Source organism: Oncorhynchus mykiss, chromosome 1 (assembly GCF_013265735.2).
Source record: "Oncorhynchus mykiss isolate Arlee chromosome 1, USDA_OmykA_1.1, whole genome shotgun sequence".
Taxonomy (NCBI): domain Eukaryota; kingdom Metazoa; phylum Chordata; class Actinopteri; order Salmoniformes; family Salmonidae; genus Oncorhynchus; species Oncorhynchus mykiss.
Genome location: NC_048565.1, coordinates 14963399 through 14989600, shown reverse-complemented (window position 1 = coordinate 14989600; position 26202 = coordinate 14963399). Strand labels below are relative to the sequence as shown.

The 26202-nt window shown below is 41.9% G+C and overlaps 1 protein-coding gene across 6 annotated transcripts; it reads left to right on the top strand.

Moving 5' to 3' along the window:
• Positions 1-1097: 1097 nt before the first annotated feature.
• LOC110487509 (polypyrimidine tract-binding protein 1) lies at positions 1098-26202 on the top strand. Of its 6 annotated transcripts, XM_036948221.1 has the most exons (17): positions 1122-1245; positions 2011-2064; positions 2192-2238; positions 7670-7700; positions 15215-15278; positions 15422-15594; positions 15835-15981; positions 18272-18430; positions 18507-18617; positions 18804-18993; positions 20335-20415; positions 20691-20827; positions 23032-23065; positions 24290-24382; positions 24510-24726; positions 24901-24978; positions 25105-25246. In XM_036948221.1, the coding sequence occupies exons 5-17, from the start codon at positions 15263-15265 to the stop codon at positions 25235-25237; spliced, it is 1569 nt and encodes a 522-aa protein (XP_036804116.1). In that variant the 5' UTR covers positions 1122-1245; positions 2011-2064; positions 2192-2238; positions 7670-7700; positions 15215-15262; the 3' UTR covers positions 25238-25246. The 6 variants fall into 6 exon arrangements, with proteins under 6 accessions (XP_021415136.2, XP_036803919.1, XP_036804004.1 ...); XM_021559461.2 differs by lacking the exon at positions 2192-2238 and having other exon boundaries at positions 1098-1245; positions 25105-26202; XM_036948024.1 differs by lacking the exon at positions 2192-2238 and having other exon boundaries at positions 1098-1245; positions 7673-7700.

Here is a 26202-nt window from a genome sequence, read left to right as displayed (position 1 = left end):
TTTAAAAGGTATCTGTGACCAACAGATGTATATCTGTATTCCCAGTCATGTGAAATCCATAGACTATGGCCAAATGTATTTATTTCAATTGACAGATTTCTACATGATCTTTGAAATTGTTCCATGATGCGTCTATATTTTTGTTCAGTATATGTTAACATGATGCAAATCTTCTGTACATGTTAATAAAAAAACGTACATTGTATTTTAATAGATTATTATCTTTCATCTGCACAGTTGTCGTTGTCAGTGTAGCCTAGTTATGCCATTTTACATAAATTGCATTCAACCCATCTCTCCTTATGTTGTCTTATTGTTTAATTGTTACATTTTAAATGAAGGGTAGAGGAATTTTGATTTTTTTTTGTATAGGATGTTGCCATTGCAGTGAGGCATCTTAGGTCCAGGTGGTATGGGGGCTCGTCTCCCTGTCCACTACAGAGGTTTTACCACATCAAAGAGTCCCATAGCCTTTGATGCCAAACAAGGTTGAAATCCAATCCGCCTAGATAAATGTCCGATCAGGCAGCTGCGTCTGCACAGAGGGTAGCCTATGCACTGACATCGGCAAAGAGAGGTGAAGGTGTTAAACAATCAATTCCCGACTGTTTTTGTCTTCCCAGTATCTCATACATTTGCCAAGGACATGCTCACAGATTTAGGCCTACATCTTACGAAACAAGAACGACTTTGTGCCTATAGGCCCAGCTGTAGGATATTCGTTTTTTTGGAAATCATAGCATGCCAAGTAATTTGGATAGATTGCCAAAAAATTTACTGACATGGACATAATTGATAGCATCATTGTCCTTTATTTTTTTTCTTTAGGCATATGAAGAATACTTGATTGTCCATTTCCCTTACAGTCGTCCAGGGTACCTTGCAGAACGGTCTCTGAAAACATATACGCAGTTGCATCACAAATAAATTCTGCATAAAATTTATGAAAATGCATAAACTAATTTCATCATCATGCAGAATGGATTTGTAACTGACCATTTACAATCAAACTTAAACTTAGTTTGAGACCGCCCCTCTCTGGCAACTCTCGTCTTATCCTATCAGCGCAGCGCCCACTTCTCGTCTCAAACGCCCACAAATTTACTAGCTAGCTGGGCTAATCACGTTTCGTTTCTCTGTTCTCCGCCATTTTGTAAGGGTATAAGAAAAGTCGGTCAAGCAAAACAGACTTGATGGTCTAATCAAACTGTGTAACTATCTAGTTTTGTGTTGTGCAATGGACGGGTAAGTTCAAGGTAGAAGTTATGTTCATGAGAAAAGAGCTACAAACGAATATGCACGTATTTAACTAAGTAATTATTTGTAAATTGCTATATCCTGTAACGAAAATGAGCGGTGTTATATTTCCGTTGCGATGGAAACATGGTAAAACTGCTTTCTGTGTACCCGTTCTAGACCCACTAATGTTAGATCGTTGCTTTGGTGTTTTAGTTAGCACCAGCAGTCTATGTGGGTGTTTATTTTTTAAATTAACATTTTACTTTTTGTCTGAATTCAATTGTTCTGTACCGTTATCTTATAAAAGCAAGACATTCAAGCAACTGGTGCATATTGCGTGGACTGAGCACTGTAGTTTTGCTCATGTGTGTTGCCTTTTGCGCATGTTGTAGCTACTGCACTGAACATTTTGAAACCACCTGTGGCAGTGCGATGTTACTTAACTAGCTAGAACGTTCTCCATAACCTACCTTATTGTCTAGCGAGCACAGCAGACTGTTAAATGACTGACAATTTAACTATATATTTGCTAGCTTTAGTTAAAAGTCTTGGCAACAACGTGGCTATGCATCTTGTTGTTCTGAAGGTCCGTTTCTACTGCAGAGATGAACAATATTCTAAACTTGAACATTACATTTTTTATTAATATTGCTAGACACATCGTTATGCTAGATTTGCAGCAACTTGAAGTTTAGGTCAAGTGAAAAGACAAGATAATGTGACTTAGCTAGCTACCAGGCTTGATATTAACGCCACATTTCTTCCTTCCAGCCGTCCAGAGACTGATTTGTATCCCATGGGATCCACTTACGTCACTGAACTAGAGTAAGTCATTATTTAAGTATATTTTATAAATGTACGGTACCAGTTAATTCGTTGTGAATATCTGATAATAAACCTTTAGGTTTTTTGTGCGTATGTTGGAATACATTTTTACATCTCATTCTTGTAGCATTGTGAGATGCTCATTGTTGATGCCGAATAACCCCCATAAGGGTGGTGAGTGTTGAGCCGGTTTCTCCGCATGCAATGACTTGGTGTGAGTGATTTGACCTGTAATTTGAGCTGCTGCATTGTCTCGCTCATCCTCCCCCTTCCCGTCAGTTTATCCTTTATTAGTCTACTTAGTGTCAAGCCTACTCTGAAAGCATATCATTTTGAAATGGAAAATAGTTTTGTTTTCCAATAGGTTTCAACATGTGTAAAGTGCTAAGTATTTATTTTTGTGCAAAAGTTGCCTGTGGGCATCGAAACCTCAACTTATTTTTCATGGCTGCAAATATTTGGGTCTGGGGAGTTTGAGGGACATATTTGGCACACAATTGTCCTAAATAACAGTGCCTTGTCAATGCTGTTTTCAGCCAGTGGTAAAATTATTTTAGTGATCACAAGTGGCTAATCTGTCAAATGTTGATTTAGGAAGGGTTGGAGATGGGAGGGAGCTCTTGGGCTGTGTTTCCTGCTTGTAGCTCATGAGAGGTTAATCTTCAACTGAGTGTCGGCGGGGCCAAGGCCCCAAATACGACTAATATTTCACGGGCAGAGCTGTGGGAAAGGGAATGTTTTCACTGTTTTCTCTATTTGCCTTTAACATGAGGGTTATCAAGGGAATGCGTTTAAATAGACTAGGGTTGGGTGGTATCCAGATTGTTTCATACTGTCCCTGTACCATATTGGTGTGTATGGTATTACCAGCAGTGGTGACAAGGGGCAATATTTCTTTACGAACTGAAAAAACGATAATATAAAATGTACGTATTAAACAAATTTGGGCAACATGGATTTTGGTCAAGGAGGGTATTGTCTCTGCTGTAACCAAGAAACTTGCTCTTGCATGCTAGCCACTTAGCTAACAAGTTGGCAAACCAAGTGCATAGCTGGAGCCCTGAGCTGGAGCCAATTTATTTGGCACATCTTAAATAGTTCTAAGCAGTAGTGTATCAATAAACAGTTTTTTATTTTCATAGAATGATAGGTCTATATTCATTTTTTACATGCTTCATTTACATTTTTTTTAACATGCTTTCTTGTACATATTATGTACATTAAACATGTGAATACAGTTGGAAGTGGGGAACCATTTGACGATCTCCCAAGTAGGGCTTGTATTGCAAGAGTCAAGTTTTCATCAGTGTTTTATGTCCACTTGGTCTCGTCTCCTTCTGTGCTGTGTGCACCTACCCATTTTACACCAGAGATCTGAATACAGTGATGAGATGCTCATGTCTGCCCTAACAATGGAAGTCATTGTCCCAAAGGCGGGAAGGCAGGTGACAAGCATGGGTCCAAATAAACTCATAGAAACGCACAGTTTGCTTTGCCTTTCGCTTCGCCTGTTCCTCTTTGTTTACACACACCAATCCCTTCCCCATGCTCTCACAACAACACAGATGCGAGATCACTTCCTCTATGACAAGCGGTTTCAACTCGCTATTAGTGTTTGAGTTTGGTCCAACAGAATCAGTCATATGGACAACGAAACACATTGAGACAATTTACTGTACTAGAGGAGACATCAACCTTCCTAACAATACCCTTTTTATGTCTCAACTCCTCAAATTGCGCACAGCGCAGACGCTACTTGGTTTTTCACATACTGCTAGCACCATTTTAGCCGAAGACTGTTATACTAGCTGTCTAGTCGGTTTTGTAAATGTGCAATAAGCATGAAGCACAATTATATCAGAACAAAGTGGACAGGCTAGCATGCTGTTCCAAACAATTCAACTGTTCTGTCTTGTTAGTTAGCAAGTGGATCCAAATTGGCTAAACTTGAAATATAAAGATTAGCTGGCTACTCACTAGCATGTGTGCTTGTGCTTGAGCGTTTGAGACCTGTTAAAATGTTTTCTAGAATGCCTGCTACAAGAAGTTAGTCATTATTAGTGAATGTGCATTATGTATGGTTCTGGTAAAAAAAAAAAAAACACATAAAATACTAAAAAGGAATTTTCATAGATGGAAGTTTACATACACTTTAGCCAAATACATTTAAACTCAGTTTTTCACAATTCCTGACATTTGTATCCTTGTAAAGATTCCATGTCTTAGGTCAGTTAGGATCACCACTTTATTTTAAGAATGTGCAATGTCAATAATAGTAGAGAATGATTTTTCAGATTTTATTTCTTATATCACATTCCCAGTGGGTCCGAAGTTTACATGCACTCGGTTACTATTTGGTAGCATTGCCTTTTAAATTGTTAAACTTGGGTCAAATGTTTCGGGTAGCCTTCCACAAGCTTCCCACAATAAGTTGGGAGAATTTTGGCCCATTCCTCCTGACAAAGCTGGTGTAACTGAGTCGTGTTTGTAGGCCTCCTTGCGTATGCTTCATACGCTTTTTCAGTTCTGCCCGCAAATGTTCTATGGGATTGAGGTCAGGGCTTTGTGATGGCCACTCCAATACCTTGACTTTGTTGTCCTTAATCCATTTTGCCACAACTTTGGAAGTATGCTTGGGGTCATAGTCCACTTGGAAGACCCATTTGCGACCAAGCTTTAACTTCCAGACTGATGTCTTGAGATGTTGCTTCAATATATCCACATAATTTTCCTACCTCATGATGCCATCTTTTTTGTGAAGTGCACCAGTCCCTCCTGCAGCAAAGCACCCCCACAACATGATGCTGCGACCCCCGTGCTTCATGGTTGGGATGGTGTTCTTTGGCTTGCAAGCCTCCCCCGTTTTCCTCCAAACATAACGATGGTCATTATAGCCCAACAGTTCTATTTGTTTCATCAGACCAGAGGACATTTCTCCAAAAAGTATGATCTTTGTCCCCATCTGCAGTTGCAAACCGTAGTCCGGCTTTTTTTGGCGGTTTTGGAGCAGTGGCATCTTCCCTGCTGAGCGGCCTTTCAGGTTATGTCGATATAGGACTCGTTTTACTGTGGCTATAGATACTTTCGTACCTGATTTCTCCAGCATCTTCACAAGGGCCTTTGCTGTTGTTCTGGGATTGATTTGCACTTCTCGCACAAGTACGGTCATCTCTAGGAAACAGACCGCGTCTCCTTCCTGAGCGGTATGACGGCTACGTGGTCCCATGGTGTTTATACTTGCGTACTATTGTTTATACAGATGAACGTGGTACCTTCAGGCGTTTAGAAATTACTCCCAAGGATGAACCAGACTTGTGGAGGTCTACAATTTTTTTCTGAGGTCTTAGCTGATTTCTTTGGATTTGCCCATGATGCCAAGCAAAGACGCACTGAGTTTGAAGGTAGGCCTTGAAATACATCTCCAATTGACTCAAATGATGTCATGGCTTTAGAAGCTTCTGATAGGCTAATTGACATAATTTTCTGGAATTTTCCAAGCTGTTTAAAGGCACAGTCAACTTAGTGTATGTGAACTTCTGACCAACTGGAATTGTGATTCAGTGAAATAATCTGTCTGTAAACGATTGTTGGGAAAATGAATTTTGTCATGCACAAAGTAGATGTCCCAAGCGACTTTCCAAAACTTATAGTTTGTTAACAAGACATTTGTGGAGTGTTTGAAAAATTTGTTTTAATGACTGCAACCTAAGTGTATGTAAACTTCCGACTTCAACTTTACCTGAAAGCCAGACCAGTGATTATTGTAAAAAAAAAGCAGGTTAAACGATTTTGATAAAATACTTACATTATTAGTGGGTCTTATGGTTGTGGAAGGCTTATAATTTAGGTATAATTTCACAAGCCCTGCATTCATTAGATTATTCCTGACTATTTGAAATGCAGTGCATTTGACCTTTTTAATTGTACAACAAAGCTTATTTAGAAACCGTATCATTTTTTTTTAGATTGTGAAGTCACTAAGTATTCATACCCCTTGACTTATTCCACATCTTGTTGTTACAGCCTGAGTTCAAAGTGGATTAAATATATTTTTTTTCTCACCCGTTTACACACAATACCCCATAATGACAAAGTGAAAACAACATGTTTTTAGAAATGTCTTCAAATTGATTGAAAATGAAATTCAGAAATCTAATTTACAAGTATAGATTTGTCATATTGTGTGATTGGTTATTGTCCTGCTGAAAGGTGCATTCAACTCAGTGCCTGGTGGAAAGCAGACTGAATGAAGCAGGTTTTCCTCTAGGATTTTGGCTGTGCTTAGCTCCATTCAGTTACATTTTATCCTGGAAAAACTCCTCAGTCCTTAACGATTACAAGCTTACCCATAACATGATGTAGCCACCACTATGCTTGAAAATATAGAGAGTGGTACGCAGTAATGTGTCGTATTGGATTTGCTCCAAACGTAACACTTTCAGGACAAAAAGTCAATTGTTTTGCCACATTTTTTTGCCGTTTTACTTTAGTGCCTTATTGCAAACAGGATGCATGTTTTGGAATAGTTCTATTCTGAATAGGCTTCCTTCTTTTCACTCTGTCAGTTAGGTTAGTATTGTGGAGTAACTACAACATTGTTGATCCGTCCTCCAGTTTTCTATCACAGCTATTAAACTCAGTAACTGTTTTGAAGTCACCATTGTCCTCCTGTGAAATCCCTGAGTGGTTTCCTTCCTCTCCGGCAACTGAGTTGGGAAGGACGCCGGTAACTTTGTAGTGACAGGGTGTATTGATACCATCCAAAGTGTAAGTAATAACTGTGTGGTTGAATCTGTGTTTGGAAATTGACTGCTCGACTGAGGGGCTTTACAGATAATTTAATGGGTGGGGTGAGGTATTCATTTAAAGAGAGAGATGAGTATTCATTTAAAAATCATGTTAAACACTTCTATTGCACAAATTGACTCCATGCAACTTATTATGTGACTTGTTAAGCAAAATTCGTCAAATTTATATAGGTTTCCTATAACAGGGAAAGCCTATGGAAAAATCTTATGCTGTTTTTGGATAAACAATAAAAATAAGGTGTGTGTGTGTGGTAAACACACAGGATTAAGAAAAATTATACATTTTTGTTTTATGCGATAATCTTCATCAGCTCATGTAACTTTTTGTGAATTTAAGCATTACTGTAGTATAAAAAACTAGTCCCTTTTTGACTAGTCATTGACTTCAGTACAGGCCAAAGTGCTGAGTGTAGGTGATTTTTGCCTGTGAGTAAGAAAGTGTTTGGTCTGAACTCAGCTTTTTCTATCAGACGTGACATCCAGCTCTTATTTAACAGAACAATATGTATTGTTGGCTAGGCAGCCTGTATAGCGCCTGTTTAAGGTTAGAACCTGGGACAATAAAACATATTGAGCAGCCTCATTGTGCAAATGTTGACTGACTGGCTTTTCCAACTTTTCTGCAACTGATAAACTAATCTAGTTGGCTAGCTGTTGCTTTTTCTCTACCATTTTGTGGATTCTTGAATCTTTACTACACAATGGTGAACCTCTTAGTTCCTTAACCCTAGATTTTTGGAGTTTCAATTTTTCATCTATACTGCTTCTAACATTCCTGTCTTCTCTTTTCTTCACAGCAGTGTCCATGATATTACAGTTGGTACAAAGGTAGGCACCTCTTTTCTCCTTTTTCCTCTTCGACATTAGTGGTGTGGCGAAAAATCGATAGTTATATCGTCCAAGATACTGTGCTATGGATCTACTTTTCAGCATTTATTTCTGACTAATCAACTCATTTTCTCGTGCTCTCTTGTCTCTCTACAGCAGACTTATAGAGAGCAATATGTTTAGAACCTCATCACAATAAAACTAGCAGTATCGAATCCCAATACATATCGAATTGGCACCTATGTTTCGTGATAATACCGTATCGTGACGTCCCTGGCAATTCCCAGCTCTATTCAACAAGGTGTTTGACTAGGTCTTCAGATTAGGATGATTTATAGATGTAGCAGTGTGCTGTGCAGGATTTTCAAATTGTAGCCAAGTTGTTTCTAAGGCTACATTTAGTCCTGTCATCTGGATCATTGGGGTCACACAGCCATGCCCAGTGTTGCTGCATCAGAAATGAAAGTATTCAAAGAAGCTAGCATAAGAAGGCAAGCCTACAACCAGTTTGGATCTGGCAATGGGAATATTCTGTTGCAAAGGTTGTGGTTTCAAGTTCCCTTACAGGTTCCTTTGTTTGTATGGTAGTTGGCTATTTAAACAGTGCTGTGAAACTAAAGGAGGCATTCACAAACTAGTAGTAGATACAATTAATGTTGCTTGTTTTGTTACATTTCGCTACACGTCAAGTAAGTAAAGCACACAATGCCCAGTCACTGGTAACCAGTTGCCAAGTTTAAATCTCTTAAACTGTTTGCATCCGGTGTGGTGAGAACATTGCTGTTGCTGTGGAAACGGTAGGGTCTAATTATTGGTTGTCTTTGGCATTGTGGCTGGAATACTCTCTGTGGTATGTTCGTCTTCCAGCTCTCTGGCTCCTCCAAGCCCTCTTCTCTCTTTAGGGACTTCTGTCTCATCACTGATTACGTCAGTACATGTCCCACTCACTTTTAGCCCCTCTAATTCTGTACCACTCGTATGATGGTCTCATCCCTCCCTTGAGACCCTTCCCAGGAAAATAACAACTTTAAACACACACAATATCCCCTGTTGGAGCCCTGCAGTCTGTGGGCCGGGGCTAGCTAGCTTGAGCAAAAGCAGATGTTTCTAGATGGTGGAAGTTTGAACGAGTGCAGACACGCAGTGGTAAGTGCTACCTCGTCTCCCTGATGTTGAGTGTCTCCTCCAGGATATGTGGGTTTGGGATAGCGATCAAACGCTAAGTGTTCCTAGCTCGGCGTGTTAGTCGTCTGTGTTCTACAACACTGCTACTTCTGTCTTCCAGTCTACCCTTCAAACGCCGCCCCACAGCAACCACATTCCTCGCTGCTCTTTTAGATAGATAATATTCTGTGGTATGTTCCTAGCCACGGGGACCCTTAGCACAAAGACAGATTCTTACAGGTACCACATGTATATGACAAGGCTATTTTGTTACGCACAAGCCAGCGGGAACCTTAAGGTGGTAATATGGAGTGGTTTATTTTCACAGGAAAAGAGAGCAGTTTACTGGAATATGGGTGTTTTTTTCCGTTTTCTAATTGCCTCTTGTTTCCTGTTCTCCCCCGAGGTGTGTCATTACAAACTGCCGGCCTCAAAGAATGGCCTGTTGACTGTATCAAAAAGGCCTGGAGGGTCTTGGATGGAACTCATTTAGATGGGTACCAAATGGTGTTCCTTTACTGTTAGGCTTAGTTAGTAATATTGTAAGAAGGCAAGTGCAGTATTTAGTTGGTTTATTCACTGGATCAGTTGTGGTTAACGGTGGTTATCCTGGAGAAAATTGTAACCCTTTTACATCATGTTCTTGAAATGCCACTATGGAGGTGTTATCTACTGTTTTACTCGTCAAATGCCCTTTGGGGCTTTTCCATCGGCTAACTACAATCCTATAACGTTGCATATTGTTCGCTTAATTTTTTTATCAAATTGGTGTGGGGAGTGGGTAATTAAAAAAAATGCTATTTACCTTGGCTGTGTTGATGTTCTCTATTGCATTCCTGAAGGATGGGAGAGGGTGGGGGCATGGGGATGAATGGAACCTATTCAGCACATGCAAATATGTTTCCCTAACCCATTTTCTACATGCATGTTGTTCCTTTGGCCTCTGTTTCCCAACGCAAGCTAATTAGGAAAAATATGGTAAAGAACCTGTTTTTGATCATTGTAGTCGCCATTAGCAAATGTTGTTAGGTAGCCAGCACATCCCTAGTCACGTCCTCAGAGCATGTGCAGACCAGCTGGCTGGTGTGTTTACGGACACATTCAGTCTCTCCCTATCCCAGTCTACAGTCTCCACATGCTTCAAGATGGCCACCATTGTTCCTGTTCCCAAGAAAGCTAAGGTAACTGAACTAAATGACTATTGCCCCGTAGCACTCATGTCTGTCATCATGAAGTGCTTTGAGAGACTAGTCAAGGATCAAATCACCCTACCTGTCACTCTAGACCCACTTCAATTTTCTTACCGCCCCAATCGGTCCACAGATGATGCAATCGCCGTCACACTGTCCTGTCCCATCTGGACAAGAGGAATACCTATGTGAGAATGCTGTTCATTGACTGTAGCTCAGCATTCAACACCATAGTACCCTCCAAGCGCATCATTAAGCTCGATGCCCTGGGTCATTGGGTGCTGGACTTCCCGGTGGGCCGCCCACAGGTGGTGAAGGTAGGAAACAACATCTCCACTTTGCTGTGGGGCCCCACAAGGGTGTGTTCTCAGCCCCCTCCTGTACTCCCTGTTCACCCATGACTGTGTGGCCATGCACGCCTTCAACTCAATCATTAAGTTTGCAGACGACACAATAGTAGTAGGCTTGATCACCAACAACGACGAGACAGCCTACAGGGAGGAGGTGAGGGCCACTGAGTGTTGTGTCAGGAAAATAATCTCTCATTCAATGTCAACAAAACAAAGGAGATGATCGTGGACTTCGGGGAAACTGCAGAAGAAGCACCCCCCTGTCCACATCGATGGGACAGCAGTGGAGAAAGTGGAAAGTTAAGTTCCTCAGTGTACATATCATGGACAAACTGAAATGGTCCACCCACACAGACCATGTGGTGAAGGCGGCAAAATTGCACCGCCCACAACCGCAGGCCTCTCCAGAGAGTGCAATCTACCTGCCCTCCAGGACACCTACAGCACCCGATGTCACAGGAAGGCCAAATATTATCAAGGAAAACAACCACCTGAGCCACTGCCTGTTCACCCCGCTACCATCTAGCAGGCGAGGTCAGTACAGGTGCATCAAAGTTGGGACCAAGAGATTGAAAAACAGCTTCTATCTCAAGGCCATCAGACTATTAAATATCCATCACTAACACCGAGGCTGCTGCCTACATACAGACTTGAAATCATTGGCCACTTGAGTAAATGGAGCACTTGTCACTTTAATGATGCCATTTTAATAATGTTTACATATCTAGCATTACTCATAGAATACAGTATATACATATGACATCTATTGCATCGTAGCCTATGCCGCTCTGTCATTGCTCATCCATATATTTATATTCTTATTCCATTCCTTTACATATATTTGTGTTAGGTATTTGTTGTGGAATTGTTAGATATTACTGCACTGTCAGAAATGGAAGCACAAGCATTTCGCTACTTTCGCAATAACATTGCTAACCATGTGTATGTGACCAATAACATTTGATTTGATATACGTAATGAGCTAGATTTAAACTCACGGCAGCCCAGACCTAGTGGCTCCAAGAGGCAAAGCATTGAGTTGCTGTTCTTAATTAACTTTTCTTTAGAGGCGTCATAACTGGTTTCGCAAATATTGTGTGCAGCTTGGTAATTGCTGGGAGAAACGTACACCTAGCTGTTGGTCCGAGGAGAATCAGCCGTTTCTGTGTTCAGGCCAAAAGTCAGGAGTTTGGTTTGGCCTAGCAGTTCACCTCACCTGGTGCCACAGGCTAGGGTTCCTATGATGACAGAGTGACATTCAAGGCTGCCCCGGTAACGGCCCCATTCTTGAGGTGTAATTGTCTCCTGCTCGCCTGTTAACTCTCAAAGTATGTATTTTTTTTTGTCTCACCTTTTCTAATCTATTTAATTTATGCCTTCGATAAGATGGCTCCCTCAAACTTCTCTATAACACAAGTCACTTCATTAACATTTGTAAACCTATTGCCTCAGCACAGCATTTTGAAACATTGCTGCTTAACTGAGTTTTCTGGCAAAGGTGCCTGTTCTGATCGTGTAGTTTTATTTGATAGAACATAATATTTAACGGGCTTAACACTTCACAGCCCAATACATACGTTTTAGTCTAATCAAAAAGTGGCTAGGAGACAATCTGGCCAATTGATTGCAGTAACCGTTTTTCTCACCAGTGTAAAGGCCATTGGTGAGAATGTTATACCCATTTCAGACTGAAGATGTGGTATATAACCCATTGAAAAAAAGATGTGTATATGACCCCCCCCCCCCTTTCAAATAGCCTTTTATTTACCTCTTTCTTGCATGTGTGTATATATCTCCACCCCTTTATACATATCAGTGGGTAACTGGACAATTTGGAGGGGTGGGTGATGGTGTTAAAACCATGGTCTGTTTGCGTTTCAAATTTGGGAGGTGTTTAAAAATGGAAGTGTAAATTAATTTACCTGCAAAAAAGCAGAGAACCATTCACACAGACCTGATACCTGTATTTTCCTGTATGCAGGATTCATGACTAGGTCTTTAGGTGGATTTCAATTAGACATGTATTTTTTTAACCCCCTACCCCTTTCAGATATACAATAAGCTGGTATAAAAAAAACGGGCATGGTAAATTAGTGGAATTTTGGTCTGTGCGTGAGAGGGATATTAGTGGCAGACAAAGCCCGCTCTCTGACTTTGCCTGCCAGCCCTGCAATATCCTATTTAAAGTGTCATAACAGCACCAGGAACATGCATTTAGCTACTAAGCCTCTTTTTAAAGACCTTTACCCACACTAGCCCCCCTGCCCCTCATGTATGGTTTTCATTGAGTCCCAACCTAGTGGAATTTGGAGTGGCTGGTGGGGGAGAGGAGAGGGCATTCTTTTGGCGTCTTAGCCCTGCGGAAGTCTGTTTATTTGTGTACTCCGGTGATCACTTGAAAAGAGCTGGCTAGCGGACGGTCGCTAGCCTTTTCAGTTTCCCCTTTTTGTTGATGTTCTATAGAGGACAGCTGGTGTGCAGCCTCTTACACATGTTGTAAAGCACTTCACTCTACCTCCCATTTTTATAGGATCTTGAACAGTTGAAGTCAGAAGTTTACATACTTAGGTTGGAGTCATTAACTCGTTTTTCAACCACTCCACAAATGTCTTGTTAACAAACTATAGTTTTGGCAAGTGGCTTAGGACATCTACTTTGTGCATTTTTCCAACAATTGTTTACAGACAGATTCTTTAAACAGCTTGGAAGTTTCCAGAAAATTATGTTATGGCTTTAGAAGCTTCGATTAGGCTAATTGACAAGATTTGAGTCAATTGGAGGTGTAGCTGTGGATGTATTTCAAGGCCTACCTTCAAACTCAGTGTGTCTTTGCTTGATATCAATGGAAAATCAAAAGAAATCAGCCAAGACCCCAGAAAAAAAATTGTAGACCTCCAAGTCTGGTTCATCCTTGGGAGCCATTTCCAAATGCCCGAAGGTACCACGTTCATCTGTTCAAACAATAGTATGCAAGTATGAACACCATTGGACCACGCAGCCGTCATACCGCTCAGGAAGGAGACGCGTTCTGTTTCCTAGAGATGACCGTACTTTGATGTGAAAGTGCAAATCAATCCCAGAACAACAGCAAAGGCCCTGGCAGCATCATGTTGTAGTGGTGCTTTGCTGCAAGAGGGACTGGTGCACTTCACAAAATAGATGGAATTATGAGGCAGGAAAATTGTGGATATATTGAAGCAACATGTCAGGAATTTAAAGCTTGGTCGCAAATGGGTCTTCCAAATGGACTATGACCCCAAGCATACTTCCAAAGTTGTGGATTAAGGACAACAAAGTCAAGATATTGGAGTGGCCATCACAAAGCTCTGACCTCAATCCCATAGAAGATTTGTGGGCAGAACTGAAAAAGCCTGTGCGAGCAAAGAGGCCTACAAACCTGACTCAGTTACACCAGCTCTGTCAGGAGGAATGGGCCAAAATTCACCCAACTTATTGTGGGAAGCTTGTGGAAGGCTACCCAAACGTTTTACCCAAGTTAAACAATTTGAAGGCAATGCTAGCAAATACTAATTGAGTAACTTCTGACACACTGGGAATGTGATGAATGAAATAAAAGCTGAAATTAATCATTCTCTCTACTATTATTCTTAGGCATATGTAAACTTCCGACTTCAACTGTATGTATGTTTTAAATCAGAATTGAGCTTGGTTGACTCTTTTCTTTATTAATATGGGTTTATAGATTAACGACAATATTTGGACTGTGCCCCTTTGGTAAGATACCAAGAAAATAACATTTAAGATTGTTTAAAGCTAACGGATGGTTATTTATTTTTATTTTACCAGATAAGTTGACTGAACACATTTTCATTTACAGCAATGACCTGGCGAATAGTTAGAGGGAGGGGGGTGAATCAGCCAATTGGAAGCTGGGGCTGATTAGGTGGCCATGGTGGTATGAGGGCCAGATTGGTGAATGGAGCTTGTAGCTAATGAGTTTTGGGGGGCTTGGCCCACACTATGAGGAAAGCGTGAACGGGTCACCATCTGAGCCGTCTCCAACCCCCACTAGTAACCACCCGGGGTTGGCTAGACTACGGGGTGATGTACCGCCAGGCCAGTGACTCTGGTTTCTGTTCCCTCCCCCGCCCTCATTCTTGCAGTTTGGCGACCCAGAAATTGAGTTGTTTTTCTCCTTCCCTCTCTGGTTCTCTCACTAAAACCTATGCCAGTACTGTGACCCCCAACACCCATAGTTGCGTGCATGCACATACAATGCATAGGCAGTGGGGGTAGGAGTTGAGTGGGACAGGGTGTGACCATAGAGGACCTAATGAGGTTACTAGTCCTGTCATTGGATCCCCGTCAGTCTGCATATGGTCCCATCTATGCACATTCGTCTCTGCTTTTGTCTGCGAATGACGTTGGTACGTTGGCCTCACCATTTGGTCATCTACTTGTAGCTCAGGGGTGGTCCTAGAACCTTTCCTGTTAGCTAAGAAGCTGACCCTTTCCTGTTTTCCTGTTCCCATTGTCACAAGGCGATGCCAGCTGGCCCGTGTTTGACTCAATGGGTCTCCTGTTTGAAGGCAAGGCTGTTGAAGGATCATATCTGTTAGTTTAGGCTGTGATGGTGACGACCTGTGACTGGGACAACCCGTGCCATTGTCAATATCTGTTTCCCCATTGTTTTTGCAAGGTCAACGTGGATGGTTTACTTAGTGGCTATTGTTACGTTTCTTTTGTGTTGCCAATATACATGGGAAGTTATTTCTCCCTTTTCCCTTTATCAGTTCATGCCGGTGGGGAGATTCTGCATTGGTCTCAACATGTCCTTTCCCCTTTGCAGAGAGGATCAGACGAGCTTTTCTCCTGCGCCTCAAACGGACCCAATATAATGACCTGCGCAGCAGGTTAGTTTTGAAAACGCTATTTTTTTGTTGTTTTAATATCAAAGAAATTAACAAACTTTTTAAAGTTGAGCATCACCTCTTCCAACACATATATTTCTCCAAAAGGATGTACATCCAAACTGTGCTCTGCATTTTTTCCACAGCCAATGGCAATGACAGCAAGAAGTTCAAAGGTGACATAAGGAGCCCGGGCATCCCGTCGCGTGTAATCCACATGCGCAAGCTCCCCGACGACATCAACGAGGCTGAGGTCATCTCCCTGGGCCTGTCCTTTGGTAAAGTCACCAACCTGCTCATGCTCAAAGGGAAAAACCAGGTAAGTGTTCTTGCATGCATTTCTATTCCAGAACTAATAGACCTGATTTAAAGCCCAGGGGCTACAGCAAAATTGTGAGATGTCTGGGGGGTCCCCGAGAAGAGGTTTGAGAACCACTGGCTCATTAGCTCTAGCTAATGGTGGTGGTGGTGGTAGTAGCAGCCGCCAAGTGTTATCCAGAAAGGAAGATGTAGTGCTGTTCACAGATGTTATTCTTTTTGCTTTCTCCTGTGTGCCCAGGCCTTCGTAGAGATGAACACGGAGGACGCGGCCCAGGCCATGGTCAGCTATTATGCCTCTGTGACGCCCGTCATCCGCAACCATCCCATCTTCCTGCAGTACTCCAACCACCAGGAGCTCAAGACTGACAACTCCCCCAACCAAGTGGTGAGTCACGTTCATGTAGTGTGCATCCTTCTCAACTGTTCACAACCCTTTATCTGCTCAGGTATACTCTTTTGGAAGGCCATAAGAGAAGTTGTAGGCCTACATATGGACTTGACTCAAGGGCTCTTCATTCAGATTGTTTTTTGTTTTGTTTGTAGGAAGCGCTGAGCTTAGACTTTGAGGCTTAGAGCCAACATGAAGTGTGTTTCCTCTTAAGAGAGATTTTGAACCGGCCATGGAAGCTATGGGCTCTAGCTCGCCCCTCTGTTTCCTGTTTTTCAGGGTCAGAATGACTCATTGGGAACTGTGTTCTTGCCAGGGCTTGTGTGGCTGCACAAGCAAACCACCTGTCTACTTGTCAGCATCGTAGCTGACAACAGCCAATCAGAATTAAGATTTTCCATGTTAGCGAAAAGGGAGCTGTCGGCATTCGACTGCTAATTTGTTCAACTTCTACCTTCTTTTGCAGTGTGTTTCACAAGCTTAAAGGCTTGTTTACCTTTCCCTGCATATCTTGTGGTTGAGTGTGTAGTGTGTACTATGTGCCCTCCAAATGAGGCACTCCCCTGGGAGACTGCATGCCAATGGCGACCAATGGAAGCCACAGCTGTGCTCTCCCTGCTCCCCGCTCAAATGACTCCGCTCTTAGTCTTATCTGCTCATTGACCCATACAGTGAACATAAACACTGCTGCGGTGCACATGAACATTCCAAGATGTTTGTTTTGCTGATATGAAGTTTCTCTCCATGGGGTGTTTTTCTTCCCACCAGGTGTATTACACTCACAAATAGGCCCCAGAGTTTCCACTGATGTGTATACAAACATGTCACCCCCCCCCCCACACACACACACACACACACACACAACGTTTTTTTTTTTTACGGCTATTTCATTTGTGAATGTCAAGCAACTAGGGACTTGGGCTATATTGCTAACCTGAGTTTATTCAGTGAGGTGAAACTTAAAGATCTTAACTTATTTAAATGTTTTGTGTAGAACAGACTGTCTGCGGTAGAGGTCGACCTAAGGCATGGCCGATTTTAATTAGGGCCGATTTCAAGTTTTCAGAGCAATCGGTAATCAGCGTTTTTGCAATTACATTGCACTCCATGAGGAGACTGCGTGGCAGGCTGACCACCTGTTACGCGAGTGCAGCAAGGAGCCACGGTAAGTTGCTAGCTAGCATTAAACTTATCTTATAAAAAAATGATCTTAACACAATCACTAGTTAGCTACACATGTTTGACGTTAACTAGCTTGTCCTGCATTGCATATGATCAATGCGTTGCCTGTTAATTGATCATCGAATCACTGCCTACTTTGCCAAACGGATGACAAAAGAGCATTTGTGAAAAAAGCAGAATCGCTGCAGGAATGTACCTAACCATAAACATCAATGCCTTTCTTAAAATCAATACACAGAAGTTTTTTTTAAACCTGCATATTTAGTTAAAATACATTCATGTTAGCAGGCAATATTAACTAGGTAATTTGTCTCACTTTAATTGCGTTCATTGTACGCAGTCAGGGTATGTGCAACAGTTAGTTCGCAACAAGCCAAGCGGCCCTAACTTGCCAGAATTTGACATAATTATGACATAACATTGAATGTTGTGCAATGTAACAGCAATATTTAGACTTATGGATGTAACCCTTTTGATAAAATACGGAACGGTTCCGTATTTCACTGAAAGAATAAACATTTAGTTTTCGAAATGATAGTTTCCAGATTTGACAATATTAATGACTAAAGGCTCGTTTTTCTATGATTTGATAGAGCAGTCTGAGCGGTGGTAGGCGGCAGCAGGCTCGTAAGCATTCATTCAAACTTTACTGCATTAGCCAGCAGCTCTTAGCAATGCTTGTATCAAAGCACTGTTTATGACTTCAACTAACAAGATTAGGCTGGCAATTCAAAGTGCCCATTCAAACATCCAATAGTCAAGGTATGTGTTTTTGCAAATTGAGCATGTTTCATTATTTGAGACTAAATAGATTTTATTTATGTATCATATTTATTTTAAAATATAGTGTTTATTCAAGTATTGTTGTAATTGTCATTATTACAAAATATATACAAATCTGCGTATGTAATAAAAATATTGTAAAAAATTAATTTAAAAAAAAATCTGTGTTGGCTTTCTTTGGTCCTCCAATAATTGGTATCGCCGTTGAACAATCTAAGTTGGTCGACCTCTAGTCTGGGAGTCACATCAGCTCTACTCGTTACATTTCTACCTGAGCTTTTCTCTTCCACTGAACCACCACCCTCTCTTCCCCTCCCCACAGAGAGCCCAGGCGGCACTGCAGGCGGTGAACGTAGTGCAGACGGGGGGCGTGCCCATGGCAGGGGTGGATGCCTCGGCCGGCATGAGCGGGGCCAGCCCCGTCCTGCGTGTCATAGTGGAGAACCTCTTCTACCCCGTCACCCTGGACGTGCTGCATCAGGTAACGCACTCATTACATGTATGAATGTTTAGGTCTATGTTTGTATTCCCCCTGACCATGCTGTCGTCGCTCGCAGATCTTCTCCAAGTTCGGAGCGGTGCTGAAGATCATCACTTTCACCAAAAACAACCAGTTCCAGGCCCTGCTGCAGTACTCTGACAGCCTGACTGCTCAGCACACAAAACTTGTGAGTAGCACCCTCTACCTGTCACAATAATACACAGCACTTCATTGTATTCTTAGATCCTGACTTGAATGTGTTAACATTTTGAAAATGGGAGGGGGAATACTCTGAAAGACGAATGAGCAAATCCTGGCTATTTGGACACTTTTATAGATAGTTTAATGTTGAAACTGTTGCCCTGTGTTGAAGTCTTTAGATGGGCAGAACATCTACAACGCCTGCTGCACCCTCCGCATCAACTTCTCCAAGCTGACCAGCCTGAATGTGAAGTACAACAATGACAAGAGCCGGGACTACACGCGTCCCGACCTGCCCACGGGGGACAGCCATCCCTCAATCGACCACCAGGCTATGGCTGCAGCCTTCGGTGAGTACTATGGTAAATATGTTTAAAATACCTCCGTCCTTTCTCGCTTTTCATTTAGACACAACTGAACAGGTAGGGAGCTACACTACATGACCAAAAGTATGTTGGCACCACCTCCTTGAGCATCGCCTTCCAAAATCATGGGCATTAATATGGAGTTGGTCCCCCCTTTACTGCTATAACAGCCTCCACTCTTTTGGGAAGGCTTTCCACTAGATGTTGGAACAGTACTGCGGGGACTTGCTTCCATTCAGCCACAAGCATTAGTGAGGTCGGGTACTGGTGTTGTGTGCTTTGTGCAGGCCAGTTCTTCCACACTTATCTCGACAAACCATTTCAGTATGGACCTCGCTTTGTGTACAGGGGTGTTGTCATGCTGAAACAGGAAAGGGCCTTCCCCAAACTGTTGCCACAAAGTTGGAACACAGAATCCTCTTGAAGGTCATTGTATGCTGTAGCGTTAAGATTTCCCTTCACTGGAACTAAGGGGCCAAGCTCAAACCATGAAAAACAACCCCAGACCATTATTCCTCCTCCACCGAAGTTTACAGTAGGCACTATGCATTGGGGCAGGTAGCGTTCTCCTGGCATCCGCCAAACCCAAATTAGTCCGTTGGACTGCCAGACGGTGAAGTGTGATTCATCACGCCAGAGAATACATTTCCACTGCGCAAGAGTCCAATGGCAGAGAGCTTTACACCACTCCAGCTGACGCTTGGCATTGCGCATGTTGATTTTAGGCTTGTGTGCGGCTGCTCAACCATGGAAACCCATTTCATGAAGCTCCTGGCGAGCAGTTATTGTGCTGACTTTGCTACCAGAGGAAGTTTGGAACTCGAGTTTTGAGGACAGATCATTTTTACGCGCTTCAGCACTGTGTTCCCATTCTGTGAATTTGTGTGGCCGATCACTTCGCGGCTGTGCCTTTGTTGCTCCTAGACGATTCCACTTCATAAGAACGGCACCTACAGTTGACCACGGCAGCTCTAGCAGGGCAGAAATTTGCCGAACTGACTTTTTGGAAAGGTGGCATCTTATGACGGTGCTACGTTGAAAGTCACTAAGCTCTCCAGTAAGGACATTTTACTGGCAATATTTGTCTATGGAGATTGCATGGCTGTGTGCTCAATTTATACACCCATCAGCAATGGGTGTGGCTGAAATAGCCAAATCTACTCATTTGAAGGGGTGCCAACATACTTTTTTTTGTGTGTGTATATATTGTATATGGCTGACCCCTGTACTTTTTCCCCTGTACAATAATTTGAACATTTATGTTTGTATAATTTACAATAAATTGATCAATTCAAGCAATCGATTAACACTCCTCTGTATCCACGTGTTTTTCTCAAGGTCCTCCTGGGATTATCTCGGCCAACCCATATGCGGGAGCTCACGCCTTCCCCCCAGCCTTCACCATTCAGCAAGCTGCAGGTTAGTTGGCTCCTCCTCTGACGCTCGGCTTGCTCCTGACCAACATTGGATTGTACATAAGACTTGTTCACTAGAACTTTACATTTAAAGGGGGAAACTGTCCTCATCTACTACCATTGAGTGGCTACACTGACTACTTTGATACTTTTGCAGACCTTTACCTATGAGCAGATTAGTGTCAATTGTGCAGCTTCCTGTCCAGCCGTTTATCTGTCAACCCATTTCGAAGCTTGTTCACTGAATTGTTATCTTGCTTCATTTGCTTCCCTCCACAGGCCTGACGATGCAGGGGGTTCCTGGAGGCCTGGCCCATCTGACCATGCCTGGGGCTGCAGTGGCTGCAGGCAGAATGGGCTTCCACCAACTCACCGGTGGCAACTGTGTTCTGCTGCTCAGTAACCTCAACCCAGAGGTTAGTCCTGCCTTGCCTCACTCTCGCACCCTGGTGGCCCAGGTCAACGGGGTCTCCAGCTGTGAGCTTCTCTGTAGATGTGGTTTTCCTTCCTATTTCCTACCCTGTTTCCCCAAGTGTGCACTTGCTCTCTCTTCCTTCATGTGTTTTTAAAGGAAGTTGATTGTCATAAGTCTGGGTTACTCAACACCATATTTCGTCCCGCCAGGTACTTACGTTTAAATCCATGAGAGGAAGTGAATGAGTGCACACTTTGGGGAAAAGGGTAGAGAATTGGACTGCAGCCAGTATGTGGAGAGAGCTGCTTCAGTGGGCCCACATGAAACATGCCAAGTACATTGATGGCTGTGTATTATATGCTGGCACTCGGTGTTCAAACATTTATGTTAATGTACCATGTCTATTGAAAATGTTTAGAATTCTGCCCCCCTTCTCTCTCACACACATACATGCATGAAGTCATCCCTAGGTGATATACAGCAGCATAGAGCTGGGGCGATATTACGATAGCCTCTTCTGACGGCCATGATAGATGGTGACGACCTCGTGATGTGACAGACAATTGTTTAGCTTAATTCACGAAAGCAGTGCAAAAATGTTTCTCTGTCGGATGCCTGGGCATTTAGGCTATTGCCTAAACCTATTTATTTTTTTAAATAACAGACACTTCTCAGCTACCTTGTCTAGCTTATTACCCAAATACATGTATAGTAGCCTACAAAGGTGTCGTCCCGAGTTGATGTGACTTTCACAAATGAACAAGAATTAAAGTCTATAGGCTATTCTCAATGACAGCTTTATGAGAGAGAACAAACAACTTATTTATCTATTGTTTCGTGAGGCAAATAAAGCAATTGTTTAAACGGTAGACTGTTTCTATCTATCCTATAGCCTAACTCTCTACGGTAAGACACTAACTTGTCATATTTTGCTCTTCCACCAGAAAGGAACATTAGAACATTTTTACCATTACCTGCGCTTCCAGGCTTTTTGTCATGATTCGTCCAGTTGCATTCGATTTCGCGCTTTTGCCCAATTGTCATTTTAGCTTAGTTTAAATGTATTTTAAAAAAAAAAGAAAAACAAATTGGGGGTGGCTAATGTATTTCACAAGGTTTTATGGGCACCTAGTCACGAAAGGACAAAGGTTGAAGTCGTCCAACCCTAATATAGCACCCCCCTTTTCCTCAAGAAGGCATTGTATACAAGTCCAGTGTAGCAGAGCTCTTGGTTTCTTCGTCCCTTTTTCCTCTCACTCCTGTGTTGTACCATCCCGTTACTGCTGTTTCACAGGCAGAAGATACATTTATGTTGACTCATTCTATCATTATTATAATTCTAAATATTGGCACGTTTTCATTAAAGCAGGCAGTAGGACCTACATACTGTACATAAACTGTGTGGAATTTCTATTAACGTTCAATTTCTCAACATAATGTCATCTACTAAACATGATACACTTTAAATTGTTCTTTGAGAAATCATTCCCGTAACCTATCACATACATGTAGAGCCATTTTTCATCCAATTTAGAGCCAACATTGCTTTTATCGTTTGCATGGCCTTCAGCTTAAGCCCAACCTATATTTCTACAATCATTCATTTAAAGAGTATCTATTTATGTTAATGCCAATGGTACACTTAAACAGACAGAATTATAGAATAAATATTGTCTCAGCCACTTGTGTATCATTCTTCCTAGTTTCATTGTAGGTTTGGTGATCTTTATATCATTTAAACTCTTTTTAAAGCACATTCTATGCTGGATGGAACACTTCATATTTCTTTGTATACTGACCTTGTTTTGTTTTTTTTACCTCTTTCTTGTTTCTCTCTGTCCCCATTCCCCCTATCTCACCCTCTTTAAAAAATATATATAACCTTTTTTTTTTGCCAAACTGACTGCACGCCCCATGTATCCACTTTCTTTCTCTGAACCATTACACCACATCTTCAACACACCACATCTTCAACACACCATATATAAACATATCCACTCATCTCTGCTCATATCATGTTGTTACATACCCCCCCCCTCCCCTCCCCTTCCTCTCTCCTGTCCAATTTATTAACCCTCCTCATGATCCAACCCCGTGGAACTGCCTCCGCTGTGGATGATATGTTGAACCTCCTCCACTCTCCTGCCTCCAATCTTTTTCCTGTCCCTTCCTCCCTCCGCTGCCTTCCTCTGCTGTCTTATAAAGAGAGTTACGCCCCAAAGCCTCTTTATTCTTTTCGGTATGTTGTCATTGGCACCTTTTTTAAAAATTATTACTACTTGTTTGTTCAGTTCTATTTTTCATAACCAGTTTGTTTCAAATGTTTTGGTTTCATGCGTTTTGCGTGTTGATTTGAGAAACTTGGTGGAAAGTTGCAGCATTTTCAATGTTTGTCCACAGGCATAGCAAATGTTTTATAAGGAATAGATTGGTCAAAAATGTTTCCTTATCTGAAATGTCTATAGTTGATATGGTTTGAGTCTGGTCGTCAACTTCAGCCAAATTGGTAAAGAATATATGTGGACCTTAAAAGCAATGCAAATGTTGTGCCGATCTCTCAAGGCCGCATTTTTAGGTCCCACGCTATATAGATATTGCTGACTAGTCTCTTTAATACTATTGACCAATTTCATGACCTGAGAACTTATGAATAATTGTTTTTATCAGAGTTTACTATTCTCTTAAGCATAGTCGAAATTACAAGACTGCAGGTTGTGCATTTGAATTGATAAGAATATCTTGTGGGAAATTCAGTGATGCTGTAACTTACATGAGATTTTATAATTTGTCTGTTCAGTCATAGCTTTCATGGTAAATTTGCATGCTGGATTTTTTTCATTTTGCATGCCCTTTTTACGAACGCTGTATCAATTGCTTTTGGTTAATGGTCAGAGTACATATGGCCAATTTTTTTGCATTGTTTAGGATCCTTATTTCTGACTCAGTCCCTGTTTTTTTTAGTTTGAGTTTTTTTTAAACCATTAATGGTCTTCAGTCTTCAATGTTATTTACCAATTCAACAGGGAGGGGTCACTTGGTAGACACACGTCATTTCCTCCTTGATAAACTACATAAAACCCTCATTTTCCCCTTTTCCATCCAAGTGTAGCTACGTTTCACAGTTCCACTGCCTTGAGTTTATTTAAACCGATGTCCACACGGTAGTCTACTCTTTATTAACATTTATGGTGTAGTGAAGTCACACAAACTGTACCTCTGAGTAATTCACAATAGTGGCCATGATGCAACATTTTAATGATCAGTGGCTTCAGTCTCTCTTGCTAGAATGCATTTCACCCCCTTCTCATTTGACTAAATGGAGGAGCATCTTGATTGTGAACTGAAGTTATTCATATACACAAGCTTCCCAATGTGGCCCAAATAGGTGTAAAAATCTTAAAGGTGCTCAAAGACATGGTTTCAAACAGTTGTTGTTCTCTCCCCATCCTAAATTTATGTGAAGGTGTATATGGTGATGTAATGAGAGTGAAGATCCTGTTCAACAAGAAGGAGAATGCTCTGATCCAGATGTCTGATGGGACTCAGGCGCAGCTAGGTAAGGCCCAGCTAAACTTTATTGGAAAGGAATAATCCAGGAAAAGTAGTGCTAAACAAAACCATATGTAGGGAGCGATGTACATCTTGGATTAGAAGACTCAGTGCTTAACCTCTGCTTCCAACAGCAATGAGCCACCTGAATGGCCAGAGGCTACACGGGACAGCGCTGCGAGTCACCCTGTCCAAACACACCAACGTTCAGCTGCCCCGTGAGGGCCACGAGGACCAGGGCCTGACAAAGGACTACAGCAACTCCCCTCTGCACCGCTTCAAGAAGCCCGGCTCCAAGAACTACTCAAACATATTCCCTCCCTCAGCCACCCTGCACCTCTCAAACATCCCGTAAGTAGACTGGAGGCGTTTCTGCTGCAATGAGCCCACTGACTCTTTCGATAGCTGCTAGTCCTCAGGTACCACTTTCATGGTACAGGAAAAACTCAGCCAATAGCTACAGGATGTCTTTGTGAACTACTGCTAAAGTCTTGTCAAGTTTTACAATTGTGTCTTTCTTTTTAGTCCCTCTGTGGTTGAGGATGACCTTAAGATGCTGTTTGCGAGCTCTGGTGCAATGGTCAAGGCCTTCAAGTTCTTCCAGTAAGTTATCTTTTCCCCATTTCTAAAAAACCCCGTCTATTTTCTATCTGGTTGTATGGATGATGTTTTAAGGAATGTCTGCATATCGGACCGTATGTGAAACGTTTTGGTGCATTGTTTTTTTAGGAAAGACCGCAAGATGGCTTTGGTCCAGATGGACTCAGTGGAGGAGGCCATCGAGTCCCTCATCAAGTTCCACAATCACGACCTGGGCGAGAACCACCACCTGAGGGTGTCCTTCTCCAAATCCACAATCTGAGGGGGCAGCCCAAAACGCTACTGCTTAACGGGCCGTAGTGAGTTGTGGTGACTCGGCTCTTCATAGTAGCCTCAACCACAGAATTAATTTACATCATTCCTAGTATATGATATTTATATACGCAAAGCTATGTACATTGACCTATGGAAAAAGTAATTTAACACCTGGTTTTACTTGGGTTTTACATTCTTAGTTTTCTATTATCTTGCCTTTTTGAGGTGAATGAATTCCTTGCTCTGTCTCTCTGCACACACAAGTAGTTTACACTTGCCTTTCTGAGTCTGACTAAAGACACTCGCCTAGCCTAAACTTCAGCCTACTGGAAAGTTCCATTTGCCTTTGGGGTCCAGAACCACTAGGCACTGAGGTACTTCTGTGATGCCTCATGTCGTCTTTGCCTTCTGATGTTTTCTGTGCCTTACTAAAGAAGTCTTGCGTCCTTCAAATGTATATTTTGGGCATTTTACAAGATAATTGTTTTGGCCATAATCCCCTCTCAAACCCTTTGTTTGCAAAGACCAGGTTTACAGCTGATTTATGGGTTTACCATTTTGTATGAAATGTATTACAAGGTTGTCCATTTCTCCCCCCCCCCCCCATATATCATGAAGGTGTCTTTTTTTTATAATTTTTTTGACTCGTTTTAAAAGTTGAGATAACTAGTTGCAAGATTCAATCCACAATGCTATATATACATACACACCCACACGCCGGTACAATGGGTTATGTGATTCATATTCCTAGTCTTGTTTAATGTATCTCTAGATGTAGGTTGTTTTTAGAATTTTCTGAAATGTATGCAATAATTTTTGTACAAATCTAATATTGGCCACAATTGTTATTCCAATATAACAATTGTGGCCAATTGGTCAGTGGTTGCAGGTCTTGGTCAGTGGTTGCCTTAACCACTGTGCCTTTGCAAAAGGTCTATTGGCTGAGCTTTCCTGATAAAAGTGTATTTATGA

Coding starts and splice junctions, on each gene's coding strand:
- LOC110487509 (XM_021559461.2), top strand. Junction 24,383..24,509: donor TGGGACTCAGGCGCAGCTAG/GTAAGGCCCAGC, acceptor TGCTTCCAACAG/CAATGAGCCACCTGAATGGC. Junction 24,727..24,900: donor CTGCACCTCTCAAACATCCC/GTAAGTAGACTG, acceptor CTTTCTTTTTAG/TCCCTCTGTGGTTGAGGATG.